Source organism: Prionailurus viverrinus, chromosome B4 (assembly GCF_022837055.1).
Source record: "Prionailurus viverrinus isolate Anna chromosome B4, UM_Priviv_1.0, whole genome shotgun sequence".
Lineage (NCBI taxonomy): Eukaryota > Metazoa > Chordata > Mammalia > Carnivora > Felidae > Prionailurus > Prionailurus viverrinus.
Genome location: NC_062567.1, coordinates 89,541,312 through 89,563,845, shown reverse-complemented (window position 1 = coordinate 89,563,845; position 22,534 = coordinate 89,541,312). Strand labels below are relative to the sequence as shown.

Here is a 22,534-nt window from a genome sequence, read left to right as displayed (position 1 = left end):
GTCTGTGAAACAAGTAAAACAGCTTTTCAGAATAACAGGGTTATTAGTCCAGGCTATTAAAACATGAGGTTACTATGATGCCATACATTAACCAGTTCTGGAGTACAATTCTTTACATCTCTGTGTGTGTGTGTGTGTGTGAGCATTCTAGAATAATATCACTCAATGTCCTTAGTTACTGATAATGGCTAAATACACACTAATTCCAATACTACCTAATCTGGAAAATTTTCAGTTGATAGAATGTAAGCTTTTTCTAAGACCCAAGTGAAACAATTCAATTTGCCAAAATCATCAAGAATAATTAAGATCAGAATTAAGTGGTAGGAGGAGGTCAGGGTATTAAGATTCCCTCTAGTAAAAATTTTGTTCTATTCTGAAATCTGACACACATTGACATCACAGGGTCCAAATAAAGTAAAACCTGCAATATCCCCTCTAGTAGTTTTAATTGAAGTTGGTTTTTTATGATGCCCAATGAAAAATCCCACTTTCAATTAGAACTTTATAAGCAGAAACGTGTTGCTGATAGATCTCGTCCTAATGTGTAGCATAGGTGTTCACAACATCTTTTCTAGGAATAGGAAAAGAAGTAATTTTACTGTGTATGCTTGAGAAAATGGCCTCCTCTGGTGAGCCCTTTGGGAGCTCGCCACCAAAGACTTCCATAGTGTTCCATATTTACAACCAAAGGTATCAAAGGAAAACTTATCACATTTAAAACCAGAATATCCTTTCCCCAAACAGTAATATGAAGTGTTACTCCATTTTCCATTCTACAGATTAAATGAGATTTTAAAAAGATGGATCTGGGGTGGCACTGCTTTGAAAAACCGGATTCAATTTAAGATAGAGCTAGAATCCAAAACATGCTGAAATTTTTAAGCTCTTTAATATCAAAATATTTACGAAGCATAATATATGTAAAGAATGGCAGTTAACTTTAACAATTTAAATTTTTGGTAAAATTTAATGTGGGCAGAAAATGTTACTTCAACATTTTAATTGTGAAGTATTGCTATATACTTTATCACGTGGCTGAATAAAGCTCACGGCTTATTAACTAGTGAAATGTTTCAGTGACTAGGGATTTTAAATATCTCATTCTTTTGAACTTCAACCATGACTGTATAATCATATTCGTTTGTTGTCCCCGAGCCTGAACGAGGTATAAACAAAAATCCCTTAGAAATGGTTAAAATAGATATGCTCATATGTTATTTACCCAACAAAAATGTAAAAAAAAAAAAAAAAAAAAAAACCAAAAACCTGATTTGAGTAATTATGGTTACATAAAATTTTTTGTAACTATTCAATCTTTTAAGCATTCTAATTCCCAATGGTCAGAAAGTTTTAGCCATCACTACTGAAGACATGACTACCTTTGCAAAAATTATCATTCAGGGGTGCCTGGGTGGCTCAGTTGGTTAAGCATCTGACTCTTGATTTCAGCTCAGGTAGTGATCCCAGAGTCATGGGATCAAGCCCCATGTTGGGTTCTGCGTGGAGCATGGAGCCTGCTTAAGACTCTCTCTCATCTCCTTTCCCCTGCTTACGCTCTCCAAAATTAAAAATTATTCAGTGCTATTGACTTTATATATAAACTTTTAGGTTAGGCCTTGCCATACCAAATTTCCTTTCTGCCTTGGTTTCATAAAATAGCCTCAAAATGCAACCCTGTATTGAACTTTTTTTTAAAGAGTCAGATCTAAACAGTTTATATGTCCTCAAGAAAATCGGCAAACAGCTGTTTTCTATTAACTTGTAGCTCTCCAGAGAAACCTACATATTAAGGAGGTTTTGCTTAATGGTTGTCCATAGTAGGTAAAAGACCAGTAAGTAGTATGAATGGCAGACTACGACCAGACCCCACACCTCGCAACCTCGGTTCCAGAATTAGTATATCGCCACTAGAAGTACCAAGTTAATCGGTATGACTCAACATTTAAATCGGAGTATTCTTCTCTGTTAACTAATTTTGTCATGTATGTAAATATATATATGTGAATATATATATTTTAAAAACTACTAAAACCAGATCTACTAGAAAAAAGTGTAATCTACTTTCGTATTAAAAGATAGAATTTCAGCTGTTAGAAAAATCAGCCGTCTTCCAAGACAAAAAAAACCATGCATCTTGGAAGTTAAAAAAAAAAAAATCCAATACATGAGAAGTATTTGGATTTAACGTTAGACAATTAACTAAGACAGTCACACAACATATGCATGTCAGTCTCCTATGTGGTCCTAGAGCCTGCAGTATTGTAATTTATTGTGAAACCATGTAACCAAATACTTAAATATATCCACAACATCTATACCACGGTAATGCATAGTACATAATATACTAACATCTCAAAATAAATTTCTATTACAGTTTTATGCAAATTATGGTAGAAGATTATCACCTGCCACATTTTGAAATGGCACCAACTTCATGTAACGTTCTAGATTAATGTACTAAAATCCTTACTGGTAATGATGTCTTATGCATTATCATCTGAACATTTGAAATCAAGCTGTTAATCGAATAACCACAGTATGTTATCAATTAAAATCACTGCATATTCAGATGTTAAAGCAGGAAGTTATACAGCAGGAAAAATATTTCTAATTCACAGTTTCAAAAATAAAGGGTGCAGTTTTCAAATATCTGATTGCTTAAAGTGGTCGATTTAACAACTGCCTCCTTCAATACATGTAAACTATGTTTGCACAGCATTAGGAGATGTCTTTTATTTCAGAAGTTAGTTCTTACTGTTACAGGAGCACCACAAATTTGAAGGAAGAGGCTACAGTGTGAAATGAGCTCACTGAAGGATATGTTAAATAAAAATTTCACTACAATATAAGGTACTGCAAAGCTTTGCTTCCCCCCAGCACAGACCCCTTAATCAGGAAAAGTAGTCAACACTTACCAAATACAATATGTGAATTAGCGCTACAAGAGGGGGGAAAATCTAACTCAACTAAAAGAAAACACTGTATTAGCTAACAAACCTGTGACAGCTTCAGAATTTTCCTAAAAATAAAATTCAAAAGCGTACACAGTATTTGTATCCTTCAATAAGGAATGTAGGGATCCAAAGGGAATGAAAGAAACATCTGGCTTTAAAAATTTCTAAGTTGGAAACACACGCACACAAATGGGTAACTGAGAAAAACTGAGTACTTAAATATTCAAATTTTAAATGTGTAAGAAAATTTATAATAGAAAAAGTGGCAAACTGTTATTGTGACTTGATTTGCTGAAAACATCTGCAAATTCACACTGGCATTAAGAAAACCAAAGTTTCAAAAATTTACCCCTCTCTCTCTCTTTCTCCAGATATGTTTTCTGTGCAAAAATAAATATCTGAAAATTGCACTAATACAATAATACTATTTTAACTTTTGTTATTATGAATAATCTGCACATGCTGCTTTACAGACAATACATATTTGTAAACTTGCTCATGCAAAATTAGTGTGCACAATAGGGATACTGTTAATCCCCATACTTAAAAAAAAATGATACCTTATCTTTTTTTAAACTGCCAAACCCTCTGAAACGTAACAAATCTTACACAGATATTCTTGTCTGCCAGCTAAAAATCGATTTATGTTGCTGAAACAAAAAGTTATACGAGAAAAACATGGTTTTCATCTTGTAAAATTTTTTGATTTTTTTTTTTTTAAAGAAAAATTATAAAAGAAAGAAATTCATGGTCACAAAATTTCAACATTTTAATCCTAAACATTACAGGGCAAATAGATACTGGACCCTATCTCCATAAATCCTAAATTTTAATTTCCATTTTTTAAATGTTGCCCTAACCACTAAAACATTAGTGGCTTTACAACCTCTGGAGATTGTGGAAATACATGTTTCTGAAATAAATGCTACAAAAACAACAATGGAAGAAAGCCAAACTGTCTCCATGAGAAGAGGGAAAAAAATGGAACATTTTGAAGCCTTAAATACTTCTCTTTCCATATCTTATGGTTAACCTGTCAATTCAGTGCATCATATGGTCAAAGTAATGGTCCCCGTGTTGAACAAACATCTAACTAGTGTCCATTGATTCCAAATTAGTAGACGATGAATCTTTTTGGATACTTTCAAAGATGGCCGCCAGCTCAGGGTTAGAACTGATCTGTGACTGGAATTCACTCATCAGTGGACTCTTCTCTGCTTCTGGAATGGTTAGCAATGCTGCTACTGCTCTCATGGCAGATCGCTTTAGTTCATCTTGCTTTTCAAACTCCTGCTTTACTGAATTTGCTTTCACCTGTAACATTGAGTAAATTTATATTATAGGTTATAAAGACAGCTCCTGAACAAAATTTAAGCATGTAGAAATTTCTGGTAAATAAAGCAAAGCCACTGTCTTATAGGTCCAAAAGATACATTATACCTAAACACAGTTATTTTTAAACTGTTGAGCAGTAGCTCTCTTCCTTTGAGGGAACATTTTATACAAAGCCCCCTTATAAAAACAAAATCCAGAGCCCTCATGGTTGAAAATAGAATGGGACCCAGAGCCTTACCTGCTTAAGCAAGTCCTACTCTGGCCTCCAAGAAACTATTCTTCTAGCTACCCTGTTCACTCATTTTTCTTCAAACATGTCATGTACTGCCATGAACTGTGTATTTCTTCTGTGAAAAGTCCTGTTTCCTTCTGAATCTAAAAATAATTCTAACTTTTCAAGGTCCATTTTATATGTCATCGTGCTCATATGAAGTTTTCTAGGACTCCCACTCACCACCTCCTCTACCAGAATACACCATTTCCTCCTTTATGGTCTCAGAATTGATACTTCAACATATGATACATAACTATAACATTAAATAAAAGCTTTTAAGAATGGCATTTAATGGTGCTACGTTTTCTAAAACATCCACATCTAAAAGGTTAACTTTTTAAATTTTTTAATGTTTGTTTTTGAGAGAAACACAGAGTGTGAGTGGGGAAGGGGCAGAGAGAGAGGAAGACACAGAATCTGAAGTAGGCTCCAGGCTCTGAGCTGTTAGCACAGAGACCAACGCGGGGCTCAAACCCACCAACCTCGAGATCATGACCTGAGCCAAAGTCAGATGCTTAACTAAGCTACCCAGGAGCCCCTAAAAGATTCACTTTTAAAGCCAACTAATACATAGGGTGTTAGCATGGTTAAATCTGGAAAACTACAGTATGGAATCAACTAGGATTCTTGAGTATACCAAGTCTGGCCTAGGGTGATGTCTATCAGTGATTACCTTAGTTGTACATGTGGCACGTAATGGCTCAACAAGTCGGTCCAACCTCTGTAGCACTGCACTTGGACAAAGGGTGGAGAGTCTCACCAACATTAAAAATGTGAGCATCTATTAGAAATTAAAACAAAAAATTTAGACTTTGCATTATTTTCTAAAGACAAAATTCCAAATCCTGACAAAGCTTTTAAGAGGAAATGCATAGCATGTACCATCAAGTTTCATTTTAATGTAATCTGCCATTTGGAATCACATAAATTTGTTTCAAACTTTATTCTGAGGAATATTAATTATGAGCATTAGGCAGATCGACCTTAGAATGTAGTCCTAGAGTCCAAAACTAGTAAAGTGGTTCTCAATCCTGGCTGCACATTAGCACTGGAAATCTTTAGAAATCTGCCCAATTCCTCAACCCCTTTCCCAGAGATTTTTACTTAACCTGTCAGGATAGGATCACAGATACAGTATTTGTTAAAAAGCCTTGTGTGTAACAGAATGGAAACCACTGAACAAGAAAATAACTAGAAGAAAAGCTCTGTAATAAGTTTCCACTGTCTTAGAAGATATTCCTAAAAAAATCAAAAAGACTGGTTATTCAGTCTTATATATTATCCATATATTATATTATCCTTATATTATAATATATAGATTACATATATATTCTATATAAATCTATATATACAGATAATCTATAGAATATATGTAGAGAATATATACATTATATTATATTATCCTTATATTATCCATATAAAGCCCAGTAACTCATTATCTTCTTTTTCTCTTACACTATAAACTACAGAATAAAACAGGAGGATCCTATTACTTCTTTTGGGGTTCTTTTCGTTGAATTTGGGAGGGTCAGGTTACTACCACATAGGAAACAAGTTGGAATTCTGATAGTATGGCTGAATTACTTTTCAACTACCACTTTTGCCCTGCTTGACTAAAGGGCCTGAAGAAGAGACAATGAACGTTTTTTAAATCACCCTTTTATAGTTCATATTTAAAATGGACATGAGCAAATAAAACAAAGAGCAGCTATGCAAAGTTCCTACTCTAAAACTTTGAAGGGTATTTCTAATTTCTACAGATTGCTATGTATATGTGGAAACAGTCCTTCTGTATTATCCTTTAACAATACTTTTGATATTAAGCCTATTATACTGGAAAATAAAAACCCCCCATTCATGTAAGTAAAACAGTTATCATATAGAACAGCTCTAAAGACAGACAAAAGAATTAGCCAAGACACTGATGGAAAACTAAAAAGGAAAAGAAAAAACTCCCTTGAGAAAATTACTGTCCAATATTAAGACAGGCCAAAAAAAAAAAAAAAAAATAGTAGTAGTAGTAGTAGTAGTAGTAATAATTTCACTCCTTATACTCTGAACACCAAAACCTGCCTGGACTCTTCTTTTAAGTAATGGAAAGATCTCTGGTCTATGCATTAAAGCAAGCTGGCATACAGAATTTGAGAATTTTCCATCCATAACTTAGACTTGACTTCCTCCTCCAATGAGGTTTCTGGATTTTCCCTGTAATGTTACACTGTATTACTATTACTTTTGCATATTCTAGTTTATAGTACACTTATTAAATCATGACAAGCAAATCAATTTTTCTTAATACACAAGAGTAAATTGCAAGGGTGAAAGTCACTATAGCAAAGTCTTCCTCTAAAGCAATTTATAAACAGGCACAAATATCTTACCTTAATATCATAATGGTCCTTCAAACCATCTTCAACATGATTTAGAAATTCAAAGATATCTAGTCTATCAAGACAACTGTCTAAAAGTGTGTACATACACTCAAAAGCTGCCTTTCTAATATCCAGTCCATCATCAACTGTATGCTTAAATGGACCCATTTCTACCTGTTGAAACAAAAAAGAATGTGTGGATATACTTAAAAGTAAAGGACAAGCTTAGATAAACAGTAATGTAACTAACTTACCTCTCTTATAAGCTCCTTTCTAACTTTTGTTTCATTATAAAGATGTGGCAGAACAGTATCTAGAAGATCCCTTATTAATGACGGTTTATTATGTGCTGCTGAATTGAATGTGACCAAGGCTACTCTTCTTACATTCAAATCTGGGTCTTCCAATGTTTTTAGGAAATCACCTGAAAATTTTAAGAGCAACATCATATAGTCATGGTAGGCTTAAAATACAATATACATTATATATTTTTTCTAAATGGCTAAGTTTATGTTGATATTATTATTTCTTCCATGCAGGTGACAGAAGGACACGATAAGTGAAATACATAACTTCTTTTGGCAACAGGTAATCAATTAGACCCACTCACATTCAGACATGATAACCAATTCTTAGCACTATTATATAATGCAGAGGGTATGGAATGAGTGAGCCCCAAAAGTTCTTCAATTACGTTTACAGATACTTAATTTAAAAAAAAGGTAGGTTGCACAGAGAAGTGACGGAACCAGCAGCTATAAAAATATTGCGAATGCTGCACTCAAGAGTTCAAAATTAGTATTTTCACTAAAAGCAACAAAAATAGAAAAAACTGAGTTCAAATAAAATAGTTAGCCTGAGATAGATCCGCTGCTTGATAAACTGAACACTATTAACAAGAACACAATTTATCGGATGATAAGGAGACATGCGCCTTCAAAATACTTTTATTTCTATCTTTAATGCCGAATGTATGAATTGGTAAGAGGTTAAGAATACAGAAGGAGGAACCTGAAACTCAACACAGAACAAAAAGTAGAAACTGCAAACGTGGGGAAGAAATTATAGCGCAAAGATGTTTGGAGTCACACAAAGGGGGATCCAAATCACTTCATTTGCCAATTTTATGACTTTTGGCAAGGTACTTTAGGCAAGAGCCTCAGTTTCTCAGCTTATAAAAATGAGCATTCCAAACCTTTTAAGACTACATGAGTAGAATAAGCTGCATGTACACTGTTGAATAGTCTGGGACATACCTGGTATTCTTATGGAGCTACCATTCTTCATTATGCAGTCTCAACCCTACAATCAGCAATCTTTTGGAATACAAGGGGAAAAAGAGCAGTGCCAACACTTGACTGTATCACAACGGCAATTTGAGAAAAATGGAAAGGAAGTAATACTTCAGACACCATACACTGGGGTGCAAACTCAAGGCTGACCCCCCAGGAAACTTCTGATCACAAAAAAGTTCAGGAGATACCTTGGATTCAAAAAGAATTCAAATACACCAGACTAAATCTCCTCATCTCTCTCTTTGCTTAGAATTACTAAGACAGTAAATGAGAATAATACTTTATTCTAATTATCTGCTTTCAGAAAAGCATCTAAAATATTGCTATTATTATCAACAAATGATGACATGGACTAGGATCAAAGATCCCCAAATCTTCAGTTTAAAAATTATAATTTTTAAAAAGCTTCCTAGGTGGTTCTGATGTTCATATTAGTCACAAATAATACTAAACTAGGTCATAATTCAAAGAGAATGACAATCATCTGATCAAATAACTACACCAACGATACACAATAGTTGACTTGTCAACTTGGAAATATGTCTCTAGAGATGTGGCACAGGATTCTTTGTCCTATCTTGTACAACACAAAAAATGTCAACAAATATATCAAAGCAAAAAAACAGGTGAGGAGAACAAAGGCAAGAATCTTCCAATACAGACCTTCTTTAAATTATTTCTAGGTCCCAGCGATAGCATCCATTTATCCCTGCATCCCTCTTATTAACTGGTAATCCATTTCTTAACTGAAAATCCATTTTCATTTTTATTTAATCCAAGTTAGTTAACATGTAGTGTAATCATGGTTTCAGGAGAATTTAGTGATTCATCACTTACATATAACACCCAATGCTCATCCCAACAAGTGCCCTCCTTCATGCCCATCACTCAGCCCATCTCCCCACCCAGTACCCCTCCAGCAACCCTCAGTTTGTTCCCTGTATTTAAGAGTCTCTTATGATTTGCCTCCCTGTTTTAACCTTACTTTTCCTTCCCTTCCCTATGTTCATCTGTTTTCTTAAATTCCACATGAGTGAAATCATATTCATCTTGCTCTGATTTATCTTAGCGTAATACATTCTAGTTCCATCCATGTTGTTACAAAGACAAGATCTCCTTCTTTTTGATCACCAGGTAATCCACTGTAATTCTTTTAAATTGTGTTTTTTCCCTTTGTTGGCCTACTGCACAATGGCACGAAACTACAAAGCTTCTTTGCCATATCCCTCTATTCTCTCTGCTGTTATTGTCATTGCTCTGTTTCCAAGAAAACACCAAACTAAGCTCTAAAGGTTTTTAGTTTTACCAACTCTAAGAAAATTGATGATGATGAAATCAACACAAGAAATTGTAAAATCATTACTAATAATCCTAGAAGCTAATTCTTGATGTCACAGAAACAGAGACAGCCCTAGTCTTTCTTGGCTATCTTAGTTCTACCCGACTCAGTTTTTTATTCTTCCACCGTTTCCACCTTACATATGAAGTCTTCACAGATCTCCCTGGGAGCTGGAGGGTTTACAAGTAATAACAGAAAACCGGGGCTCCCACAGATAAAGCAAGGACCAAATATGTAGTTGACTCTGAAGGACATCCTAGTGTTATTTACCAATTTCAGTGATTTGCAAAATTATCTGGTAACAACTGCAAACTGAGGGATGATAGATAATCACACATTATCAATTATCTTTTTAATGAAATAATTACCAGACCCTTAAAAGCATTTTAGTTCCTTGGTAGTATTTTTGGCTACTGAAATTATTAATCAGTATGTTCATCTTTGTTTCCACTTACCTATGCAGTTCTTTAACAATGGATCAATAGGTTGCGGATGATCAGAAATAGTAAACTTCACAGCTGTAACCACAGAGCTTCGGGCATACGATGAGCCTAATTAAAAATAAATTTTAAGTCTACTGGTATGTAAATTCACTAAAATCCACGGGCATCTTTATCATTTTCAAACCACTTTCAACTAACACCAGTGTCTTCAATTCCTTAGAATTCTCTTTGGTCCAGAGGGGTGACACTTACTGTTCTCAGGGAAGCAAAGTTTTACTCGTAAACTATAATCCCATTAGGTTTCAAAAGAAATAATGTCTTCTGGGAAGGAGAAGGGCTGGAAGAACAGCAGTGGGGGATCTAAGCCCTCACAAAAGGGAAGTGTTTAAACCCACAATTTCTTAAAAAAGCAGTTTCTAAAAAAAGCAATGGCTATTATTATCCCCTATTTGGTCAAAAGGAGTTGACACTGGTAATCTGAAAACAAAACTCTCCTAGGTTCTTTCCTTTAAACTAAATTCATTAATTTTAGTATTATAATTAGGACTACCAAGCTCCTTAGGAGACGTTAATTCAACAAACATCTGTCTTTTCCACAATTTTAAGATTAAAAAGTAGCACTGAAATATAATGAACACTGGAAATTAGAACAGATTCATTTAACCATTATCTTATTATTCTATCTTTTTAAACAACAAAATGTCACTTGAATATGGCAATAGGTTCTACATATAACACAAGATTGTTTTAGCTTCTGCATTAGGCATCTTTCAAGGTTACCAACTGCTAATAAAATTTTAAGTAAGAAAATCTAGGTACCCACCTGATATCAAATACCCCTTAAGCCGTGGAAGGAGAGTTTCTGGATCAATTAGAGTGAGTTTCCCTAGACATTCAGCAACAACATTTCTGGTTCCTTCTTCTGCACACTCACAGTGCTTTAGCAATAAGGCCCAGATATTTTCAACATATGGTTTAAGGCCCACCACTGATGCAGAGCTAATAATTTCCTTCAAGGAATGAAGCAGAAGATACTGCCTTTTGGGTTGACTGGTTATTTCTTGTAAGACAAATGGCAGATACTCAGGAAGGTTGCCCACGCTAATGCTGCCTAGTGCATAGGAGGCGGCTGATTTAACTTCTTCACTAGGAGATGAAAAGGCTTCTAATATTACAGATTTTAGTTCCAGCTGCCCACTTAAGTCAATATGATGCCCAACTTCTCCAAGAGAAAGCAGAGCTAAGAGACGAATGGAATCTGTAGACCTTGAGTTCTTAACATCTTGAATAAATTGACCTACTACGGCTGGTCCTTCTTTAGGGCATGCTCGAGTAAGGGCAGCTACACATTTGGCAATAGAATAGTAAGACTGCTTGTGAGTAAGAGCTGTGCTCTGAGAATAAACTGGACCAGTCAGCATGCGCAACAAATCCATGTAGCCTAGATTGTTTGTTCCAGTGACAACCAGAGCTTGGAAAAAGTCTAGCATGGCGCTAAGAGCTCCCCCCTGCAATAAAGGTGATCTCACAAGTCCAATAAGTTCATTGAGAATGGATCCACTTATTTTTGAAAGGGAGGAGGGATACACTTTCGCCAGTGTGGTAAGAAAACTGATAGCCATCTGTGAAACGTGCATATCGCTTTCGCTGATAAGAGGTGGGAGCTCATCTAGAACTGCATCTATCATGGCAGCTGTCAAGCTGTCACTATAGTTTTTAATTAGAATATCTAGAGCAGAAAGGGTACCCAGTTTCAAAGCTCTCTGGTTTTTCCTAAGAAATGAAGCAAGGATAGGAACCCCTTCTCCCAGGACAGGCCTCAAATCTATCTTCAAAGGCGACCCAGCAATCAGTGTCAACGCCTTCACTGTGGTTAACCGGGTAATTTCATTCTTTAGTCTCTCCAAGAAAATCTGAAGCGTATTAGGCAAATCAGAACCCAAATTGTCTCCAAGGTTGCAAATAATTTGCCCCATACAAGAAATAGCCCTTTCCTTGACTTCCTGATCAATGTCGGCTGCTTTTAACCTCTTAATGGTGCAGGTAAATAGATCTTTGATATAAGGAGTTGCATCAAACGAGGAAGGCTGATCTAAAGGACGAATTACTTTGACAAGCTGTTGGGTAACAAGAAGTGCTTCAGATGTAATCTTGTAAAATGGGTCTCCGACACAAGCCACCACTGGAGGGACCAAAGCCTGAACGTGAGGATGGAAGACTTGAGGAGAGTGGTTACAGAGGATTACATACAGACACGACAGAGCATCAATCTTCAAATTTGATGAACTTGATTTATCATTCAGTGAGAAAATGATTCCTAAAAAGCCAACAAAAAAAAAGTCCAATAATTCTTAGTTTCATGAAAGAAAAAAATTAAAACCTAATCCCTACAATATTACTAAAGTTCCCACTTCGTCATACTATCTCTAAAGTAGAGACTCCACAATCTACGATAAATAGGACAGCCAAGAAAGTTAGAGTAAGGTTTTAAACTTTGTACTTGAAAGTTTCTAACTTGAGTTCAAGATGGTTGTACGTGCAAATTAAGTTGTCACAAATTACGCTTTTGAAGGAAACAACGATTTAAGCTTATCGAAGACTTAATAATAGTCTGTGATAAGTCCCCAAAGTGATTTATCTTTCATACCTGGTACAAGTACAGGAATGTGTTGCGTTAGGGCTCCAGGTAGTACATTTACCAGTTCAGTTAACATGTTAAAACAACACTGACGGGTCTTGACACTTTTTTCTTTCATCTGTTTGTGCAGAGCTTTAACAATGTTGGGAACCTGTAATTATTACACACTCATTAGCTATTGGTATTTCCTCAGTACACTTACCACAAATTATAGGGGACAGGGAGAATGAACAGTTTATCTTTTTTTGTCAAATTCCTAATTCTGCTATCTACTAACAAGATTGTCTGATGCAGCTTTTGTTGTACCCACTACATTTGTTTTCTTTGAACTGTATTTGCTTTATACTGATCACAGAGAAAAGCTAGCATTAGCTCTCTAACAGAGCAACAAGTCTTCCTTAATTTTTGATTCTGAAATACAGAAGACTAAGTAGAAATCTAACCAAATAGTAAATTTTCAACCAAAATTTTAGCAACATAATTTATAAATGGCTTTTTGAACAAAAATAGCACAGATACGCATTAAACGAAAAGGGACAAATTATGGAAAATAAACCATTAAACAACAGGTCTTTATTTTTGCTTTTAGTTTGCTCTCACAATGAAATAAGACCTCACTTCAAAATATAGCTACATGCAGCAAGTTTATGATTCAAAGACATCTGCTTCTAAACTTTCTACCATTTTGTTAGCTGGTAAAACATAAATAGGGTATTTGGGTGGGAGGATACATACAGACACAAACCATGTTGAAGAGTGATCTGAGGGCTAGAGACAAAAGACAACAACCTGATTTGTCAAACCATCAGAATGTCCCATGATTTTACCTGACTTCTATACATTTATTTAATGGCTAGTGTCCTCCATACACTTTATCTGTTTCCTTCTACAGTGCATTCTTCAATGTTCACCTTTAAGTTCACCAGGAATTTTCTGTTAATTTGTACTACTTGAAAGCAAGAGACATACGGTATGTACATCTCCCATAGTTTCGTTGTTCAGTCCCTCTCAACATCTGTTTTGTAATTTATAAAAATGAACCAATGTGTACACCATTGGGCTGCTGTAGGGATTAAATACAAGATAGGAAAATGCCTAGTGTGCACCAAACATTCAATAGGAGCTATCTAGCTCTGATCTTTAGAATCTTAGAGATGTTCTAAAATGAAAAATATCAATGCCAGCTCTTATTAATAAAAATCCGTAAGTACTTACTGTGTACTAGGCACTACACTAAATGTTTACATAGGTCATCTCATCTCTTACTTCCCTGGGTAGACAATTCTAAGTAAACCATTACTACACGTGAGAAAAGTGAGGTTTAAAAAAATAACTACCTTGTCCAGGATCATGCAGCTAAATTAGAGCTGTGGAGTCACACTACTTGTGTTCATACTTTGCTTCACTCCTAAGATTCCTCTGTTAACATCAGAGATAATTTTACTGAATCTTAAAATTATTTTAATATTGCTTATCTAATAAATCAAGAATACCTCAATCAGGGTAAACTATAAGTGACATAGCATGAATGAGTATACATAAACTCCTATAGAAGTATATCCCAGAACTCTGCTTCTCTGAAGATGTTCTGAGACTCACATTTCCATATAAAAACCCAATTTTACAAGATCATATTTATGAACATGACTTTCAATCATACTTTTTTTTTTAATTTTTTTTTTTTAACGTTTATTTATTTTTGAGACAGAGAGAGACAGAGGATGAACAGGGGAGGGTCAGAGAGAGGGAGACAAAGAATCCGAAACAGGCTCCAGGCTCTGAGCTGTCAGCACAGAGCCTGACGCAGGGCTCGAACTCACGGACCACGAGATCATGACCTGATCTGAAGTCAGCCGCTTAACCGACTGAGCCACCCAGGCGCCCCTCAATCATACTTTTAAACTGACCTGACTCTGAAGCATTGTCAGAGGTGTTTCTCCCTGCTCCATAGCATCAGGGTCACACAGCCAACTTTGTACAGGACGAGTTTGCTTCAAAAGAGAAAGGTATGCATGAAAAACATCTGCCTTTACATTCTCTTCACGCTCTTTAAATCTTGATATCAGTGCAGGAGAGACAGTCTTGTAGAATTCTGGAAGCATTTCATGCCTTGTGCTAACTACAGCATCCAAGCACTTAGCGGCCGCACGTCTCACTTTCCAGCTCATGTCGTCATCATCGCTGTATTCGTCGTCACTCCCTAGAGAGAAGTTTTAATGTTAACAGGTAAGAAAAGTTTATCATTTAATACAGAAAGTGAATTGATATTCAGACTAAGACAGTTTTAAAACTTTTCACTTAAGTACAGCAAGTGTTAAAAGAGCAAGTACTTAAACAGAAATTATACCAAGTTACATATAAATTAACCTCTAAAGAAAATAATCGTAATTGTTTTTAACTCGTTAATCATCTTCTCACTTATTACGGGTAATGAGCAGCTTAAATCATTTAAAATCATTTTTAAGTTATTAACACATGAAACTTCTTTCCAAAATAAATACTTATAAAACATAAATCTCTCATCCCAACCTTTTAAACAGTATGTTTACTTACTTGACACTATAGGAAAAGCAATCAATCAATCACAGAAGGCGTTAATAAGATAAACCAGCAAATATGATTTGTCACTATAGATGATATATTAAAAAGCATGGTTACAATCCTAGGACATGCTGTAGACTAATTTTCTGGGGAGAAAAAGAATCCTGACTGACATCAGCTTTCTTTGGGATTACAAGGGTTTTCACTACATTTAATGATGGGCTCTTAGGAAAAAATATGTGTATTTTCAACCTTTCAACGTATTCTCATGACAGTTTAAAAACACAATACTTCCTCAATTACAAGAAAATCCTTCTAACAACAAAGCACCATCTTCTCCAAATTCCTGTTAAACCTTAAAATAATAAGCATTCCAAGTATAAGCATTATCAACTCCACCTCACTTATGGATGCTTCATTACATACATATGTAATGTGTGTGAAATCTCTGAAAATTATTTCCTTCCAACACTATCAGACTGAATCAGTTGGGCAACATAAAGTCAGGAGGATGGCAAAAATGCTAGCAGTTCTTAGAACAGTCTAAAATTAACAATAATTTTGTTATTAGATAAGATTATAGCCCTGACACGCTGATTCCTCAGTGGGGGGAAAAGATGTCATCTCTTCACGGGCTTATATTCCAATTAGCTTAGTGACAGCTAAATGTGGCCAGCTATGCCTTACAAAATCCTAGGATTATATTAAAGTTTTGTTCACTTAATTTCATTTTGGCACATTATAGGAAAACCTAACCAAATACTACTAAACCCAAGGCATATGACTTATTTGCAAATACATATTTGAAAACTAAAAGGTACTGTATCAAAATAGATTATTTAAAAGCAAACAAATAAATGAAGTTTTCCCCATGGCAACCCATGTGAATTACTTGGTAGAAATATACTTTATTGGAAAAAAAGGGTTATTAAAACATTAAATATCCTAATCACTGAAATTATGGTGCTTTTATGTTACAGTAACACTATGGTGCAAAGACAGTCATTAGTTATAACCCATGAAAACTGATGTAACGGCTAAAGGACTTGGTTAGTTATTCAACATAAGTACCTGGCACACTAAAAACCAACAATCAAAACTTGGAAGATATTGCTACTGCTTTTTCCAAAGGATATTCTATTACAATCTCTTCATTAATACAACACATTTACTGAGTGCCTACTGTGTGTCAAGCACTACCCTAGGCACTGGGATAAAGCAGTCAACAGAGAGACTAAAACTCTCTGTCCTCATGAAACTTACATCCTAGATGTGGAAAATAATTACAATATGTCAAAAGGGATTAAATGCAATGAAAATAAAAACACTGAGAAGGAATAAATAAAGAGGAAAGCCCGGAGATGAGAGACTGAATGAGGGGGGTATACAAGAAAAAGTAATTATGTATAACCTCAAAGTTTTTGGCCTGAGAGACTAAGATGAGACGGAAAAGGCTAAAGAATAAACTGGTTAGGCAGGAGATAGGGGAAAAGTGGGGAGAAGATATTTTATACATCTAAGCAGTGAATCAATTAAGCAGATGTATACATGAACTTAAAAGTCACAGGAAAGATCTGGAATAAAGAAAAATTTGGGTTTTCAGCATAATGATATTAAATGACATTTAAGGATATTAAACCTAGGAGACTAGGTAAGATTAACAAGAATACGAGTTCACAGAGAAGTCTAAGTCCTGGAATACTCTGAAGTTTAGTGGTCAGGATTATGAAGAGCAACCAGCACAGCGACTGAAAAGGGATAATCACAAAAACAGGACTACACCCAGGAGAGTGTGGTACCCTGGAAGTTCAAGAAACATTGCCGAACTTAGTAATAGGCAAACATTTGAGATCACTGGCAATCCTGTCCATCACTGAAGACTAGATTTAAGAGAGAAGAAAAAAGGAAGTGGAGAGCGTTCTTTTCAGTTCGGTTGTAAAAGACAACTGGGCATTAGCTGCCCGTGTAATATTGGGTTAAGGGAGATTTTTTTTTATAGTCGCTTGTTGTTTTAAGACAAATGAAATTACAGACTTAAGAGGACATAAATTCAAAAATCAAAAGTATGAAAACTATCATGAAATCCACCAACCCATATACCACATAACTTACCTATTATCTCCACTATGATTCTTTTAATACTAGCAGAAACAACTTAACACAAACATCTATGTTCCTAAAAGTGCTATCCCTTTCCAGAGTAAATACTACAAATCACAGCATGAGGACATCAATCTTAGGAGCCTGAGTAATGTTTAGATTATTTATGAAAGTTAAATGGAGCCTCAAACAATATTTAGGATTTTTCATGAATGTATACAACCAGCCAAACAACTGAATATGTATATCTACATCACAGTTTAAAATAACATTCATTTCCCTCCTTACAAAATCTTTGTAGAAATTTGAATAAAGAAACATAAAAACAAAACAAAACACACACACAAAACACAAATATCGTTTATATTGCTAAGGGGAAAATACTAACATCTTTTTTTTCTGTATATTAAAAAAAAATAAAACTGGGACATAACTTTGTCCCACTTTTTCACAAAGCTTATTAATAAGTGCCTTAATATTTTTCTAGAGCAGGACTCTGAAAATGTTGTATAGCAGTTTAATACATAGATGCCCCATAATTTATTTAATCAACTTGCTATTGTTGAATACTGAGGTCATTTCCACTTTCACTATTATAAATAAATGGTACAATTTGGGGTTAAGAATCCTCTCCATCTATAACACTGGCTCTTTGATGAAAATTTAACACACTGCTTCTATATAATTTGAAATACCTTGGTCGTCATCATCACCACCGTCTGCATCCATGGCATTTTCATCTTCATCTTCATCATCATAATTATAATTTGGATCATAGGTAAGATATTTAAGACAAATATTTATAATGGTAGAAACATGAGGATATACTTCCTTAGGACATCTGAAGAAAAAAAATAAAAGCTCCCTTGAATAACTATTTTTCCCCTTCATTTAATATCTGACACATTTTGCTTTATTACCAGATTTCTTTCTTCCCTTTAACGTAGCACAGAAAAAGTGGTTCTTAGCCTTTTCAATAGCAATGACTCGACATATTTTAAAATATTTACTTTTCAAATGACACTTAATTTTAAGATGAACTTTCCCCCTCACATTTTCACATCTCTGAAATCAGGATGATTCTTACAATAAATGATATACTGTGGTTAATTTAGGGTGGAATAGAAATCTGTATATTTATGTCTATCTTCTGAACATACGACTAGAAGACCAAGCCCAAGTGAACATGCTCTTCAGCAACTAGGACTGTTTGTAAAAATGCCAGTGCACGCTCTTCTAGGCTAGGTCTTCCAGCTATATGCTATACGTTCTAGCTCTGGCTATATGTTCTGAGACAGAACATAGAAATGCCCCACAATAAAGGAATAATTAAAAGAACAGAAACAAATCCCACAATTTCTGATTTTAAAAATTTGGTATGGGGGCGCCTGGGTGGCCCAGTTGGTTAAGCGTCTGACTTCGGTTCAGGTCATGATCTCACGGTTGATGAGTTCGAGCCCCGCGTCGGGCTCTGTGCGGACAGCTCGGAGCCTGGTGCCCGCTTCGGATTCTGTGTCTCCCTCTCTCTCTCTGCCCCTCCCCTACCCATGCTCTGTCTCTCAAAAATAAACATAAAAAAAAAATTTGGTATGACCATGAAGCTGCTTCTCAAAACCATGAGCGGGACAAAGGATTATTGCAGATAACAAGTGAAGTCTCAAGACACTGTGCTACCAAACTTAATTCTCACCAAAGGCAAAAAAAAAAAAAAAAAAATCTGCTACTTAGCCAGTATGGCCTTCTAGCACATAAATGCAGATTTTATTATTAGAACCAAGGTTTCCAAATTGAGATCCACTGTCCTAGCAAAATGGAGGTGATAAACCTCAACAATTGCTGAAAAGATATAAAATTCACTATTGATTTTTGGCCAGATAATTAATTTACCCTAATGCCCTTTAGGATAGTACACATTATCAAATTAAATGAAAAGACAATGATAAATGACTTTCTAAGTTCAAGTCCTAAGAATGAAATGGAAACATTTCAAAATAAAGACTGTATTCTGAAATATAAGATGATATCCACTTCAAATACTATATGATCAGCTTAATAATTTAATCAAGATACATCTGAAATCCAAAACTCAAATCCTGACTGTCAAAACAATCCATTTCTCCACACCCACCTAACCTAGAGCGTAATTATTACTCTAAGGGAACATTTTTATTTGAAAAATAGAGATCTTAAGACTTACCTTCTCACAAATGACTCAAAGGCTTGAATGCAATACTCTCTTAGTTCATCATCATCTACATTACAAAATTTTACCACCAAAGGAATTATCTTCTCAAGGTATTCACCTAAGAAAAGCATATTGGTTCTTAAAAATATTCATTTTTTTCTTTAAAGAAAATTTTAAAGTATTTAAATATTTCTTACCTATTCTATGACCAGCTTGCCTACTAATTGCAGCAATACATTGTATGTAGGTCCTTGTTGTTGACATGGAATCATTTTTGGACAATTCTGACAACAGATGTTCAATAAGATCTACAAAAACTATATTTCCACAGCTCATAACCAGATGGCCAAGAGCAATAATGGTTCTTTTCCTCACTGCAAGTCTAGGGCTGGTCAACTGGGGGAGCAGACAGGTCAGAATTGAAGGATGGAAATTAACAAGAAGTCCTCCTTGCCTTAAAATAAAAAAGAAAACAATAAATAAATTCAAGATGTTTGAGCACTACTTAAATATCTGGCCTCTGACCCCAATGTAGTCAAAGAGTAAAAATGTTAGAAGGCACTAATTCAAATTCAGAATTCAAGTAAAACTAAATTCTTACTCTCTCTACCAACCCAACTAAAAAGTTAAGTAAATACAGTTTTGAAATTTGTATCCCAAAATTCCCTTCTGCAATCTAGAACTGTATCCCTATCCAACCAACAAGCTTGAGAATACATGAAAAAACCAATGGTCTTGTCCCTTTCTCCCCCTCCCAGATTTCTAATTGTTTTCTCTATTAATAGCTTTTTCTCTATTATAGCTTTTTGGGAGTTCACAACACTCAAAATCTCAGCATCTCTTGACTATCCCTGCGGCCTTCCTCAACACATCTATATACGAAGTTGCATTGATCTTGTTGATTCAACCCTCTTCTAAATCATTTCACATGGGCAGGTCAGGGAGTCAATAGCAGTTAAGCATCTATGTGCCAGGACACTGCAACTGATCCAGTCACAGGACAAGAAGTCTAACTGAATAGTTCCTACTTAACCAAATTAAGTATAAATCCCTCACCCTCTTCAACATAACCACAACCTATGAAAATGATTTCCTACTACTCTTCTATTCATTTCATATATGATGGAAAACAAGAATACAATGTTTCCCAACTCCAAGATTACTTAATGCTAATATATCCTAAGCCTGGGCACATACACCAGTGTCCTATCCATTCTTCAAAATTAAATTCAAATGCCAGTCTTTCTTGGAATCTTGGAATCGTCCATTTTAAACCCAAAAATACACTTAATAGTTTCAGTATTTAGTCTCATTCAATCTTACATTGTAGTCATTTTTGTCCTTATCTTCTATAGTACCATATAAGCTCTTGTGTGTGCCAGGATGACTGCTCTTACCTTTCACTATAAGTATGTACCAGACGAAGGCATTTGATTATTTTCAAGTTGCAGTGGATCAGGCAAAAACAATATACAATGAAGACATAATGATTTGGAGAATTAGGGACAAAATGAAATTGACAGGTCTTTTAAGGTATATTCCCCCTAAGAGTTGCTTAGATCTTCCTATCTTCCCAAGTTTGACCTCCAGATGAAAGCAAACACGGAACAAATGTACAAAGTCAAGCTCCCTCCTCCCAAAACATGCAGTATAATCATGGGTGCTAAAATGTATACCAGCATTATTTTAACTGGAAAATTTGTTACTTCTACCCACACAACTCTTATCTAAATAGATCATTATATTCAAAATATAAGAGTAAAAAACTAAATATAAAAACTGTGATGAAACATTCAAATGACAAATTTTATTACTTTTCAAAACTACAAAAAATGCTTGCTGTGCAGGATTACATGATAAATAATTAGCTTATTTCTCCTCTTACCCCTAACCACATATCTATAAAACAGCCACAATTTAAATATGAACAATTAAAAAATAACAATATTAAAAATAAACAAACATGAACAATTTTAGGCCAAATTTTATTTTTATCAAAAGGCGTTTTAATAAATGCACAGTTTTTGTATTGTAAGTAATATAAATCACAGGCATGTTTACCTGCTCAACATATCAGCCATAATATCCAAAGCTTCTAGCTGAACAGAGACATCTTCCTGCTTTGCTATTGCACTGGTAAGACGTCCAGTAATCTTTTTACATACATTAGCAGCTAATGCAGAGCCTGCATAAATAATAAACCAATTATAATTTCAAGGCAAGTAAGTATGTTGATTCCACCTTGTATTTATGGTGGTTACCAGATATTCAACAACTCAAAACTTGATTATAATCAAGACTGACTCAAGAGATTCATGTCAGAAAAATATGTATTTCAAAACAGATTGTTTTCCAATAAAATAATTTATTAGACATAAACAATAAGAGATAGTAACTGCAGAAGGAGTACACGACATAGGCAAAACAATACCAATTCAACAGACTCTCCTGGACAACTACTTCTATATACAGAAATGACTCGCCTGTGGAGCCAGTAATGGCTATAGTGTTTGCACCTCTAGACTGGAAAGCAGAAATGATTATTCTTCTACTTGAATACTCTTATTACTAGTAACCTAGATATTTTAAAATTTCTGTGAACTAAAAACCAAATATATTCTAACCTCCAATACCTAACATGGTCTCTTAAAAAAAAAGAGAGAGAGCTGTAACCTAAAATAAGATCCTTCGTACTCCAATCCAAAGATCCCAAAACTTCATTATGAAGTAGAAATGCTGTTCCAAAGAACTCATAAATCAAGGTTATTACTATTCTGAAGTAGATTCATATTGTTACTGGCAAGTGGAAGAAAAAAAGGAACAAGAAATAATCTAAATGGTTAGAATTCTTGTTAGAACCAGAAACCAACTAAAACATGTTTCAATGAAAGAAAAGAACTAAGGATGATTATCAGTGTTAACTAATACAAGAGATATTTTACTGACATAATTAATCAATGTAATAATATAAGATATATTTTATTGAAATAATTAATAAGAGTAAGGACAAACTGGTAAGATACAATAGAAAAAGCATCAGCTTTGGATTAAAAGA

General features: G+C 34.8%; 1 protein-coding gene across 2 annotated transcripts in view; it reads right to left on the bottom strand.

Annotated features, from left to right (window-relative positions):
- Positions 1-2,721: 2,721 nt before the first annotated feature.
- CAND1 (cullin associated and neddylation dissociated 1) overlaps positions 2,722-22,534 on the bottom strand; it is a 42,530-nt gene continuing 22,717 nt past the window's right edge. For both annotated transcript variants that reach the window (XM_047866030.1, XM_047866031.1), the window contains 12 exons: positions 21,541-21,664; positions 19,677-19,933; positions 19,492-19,597; positions 17,990-18,135; positions 14,561-14,853; positions 12,663-12,804; positions 10,839-12,332; positions 10,028-10,123; positions 7,193-7,362; positions 6,948-7,112; positions 5,240-5,347; positions 2,722-4,271 (listed from right to left, as the gene is read on the bottom strand). In XM_047866030.1, the coding sequence (XP_047721986.1) occupies positions 4,047-4,271; positions 5,240-5,347; positions 6,948-7,112; positions 7,193-7,362; positions 10,028-10,123; positions 10,839-12,332; positions 12,663-12,804; positions 14,561-14,853; positions 17,990-18,135; positions 19,492-19,597; positions 19,677-19,933; positions 21,541-21,664 (3,326 nt within the window). In that variant the 3' untranslated portion in view covers positions 2,722-4,046. The remainder of the gene's footprint in view (positions 4,272-5,239; positions 5,348-6,947; positions 7,113-7,192; positions 7,363-10,027; positions 10,124-10,838; positions 12,333-12,662; positions 12,805-14,560; positions 14,854-17,989; positions 18,136-19,491; positions 19,598-19,676; positions 19,934-21,540; positions 21,665-22,534) is intronic.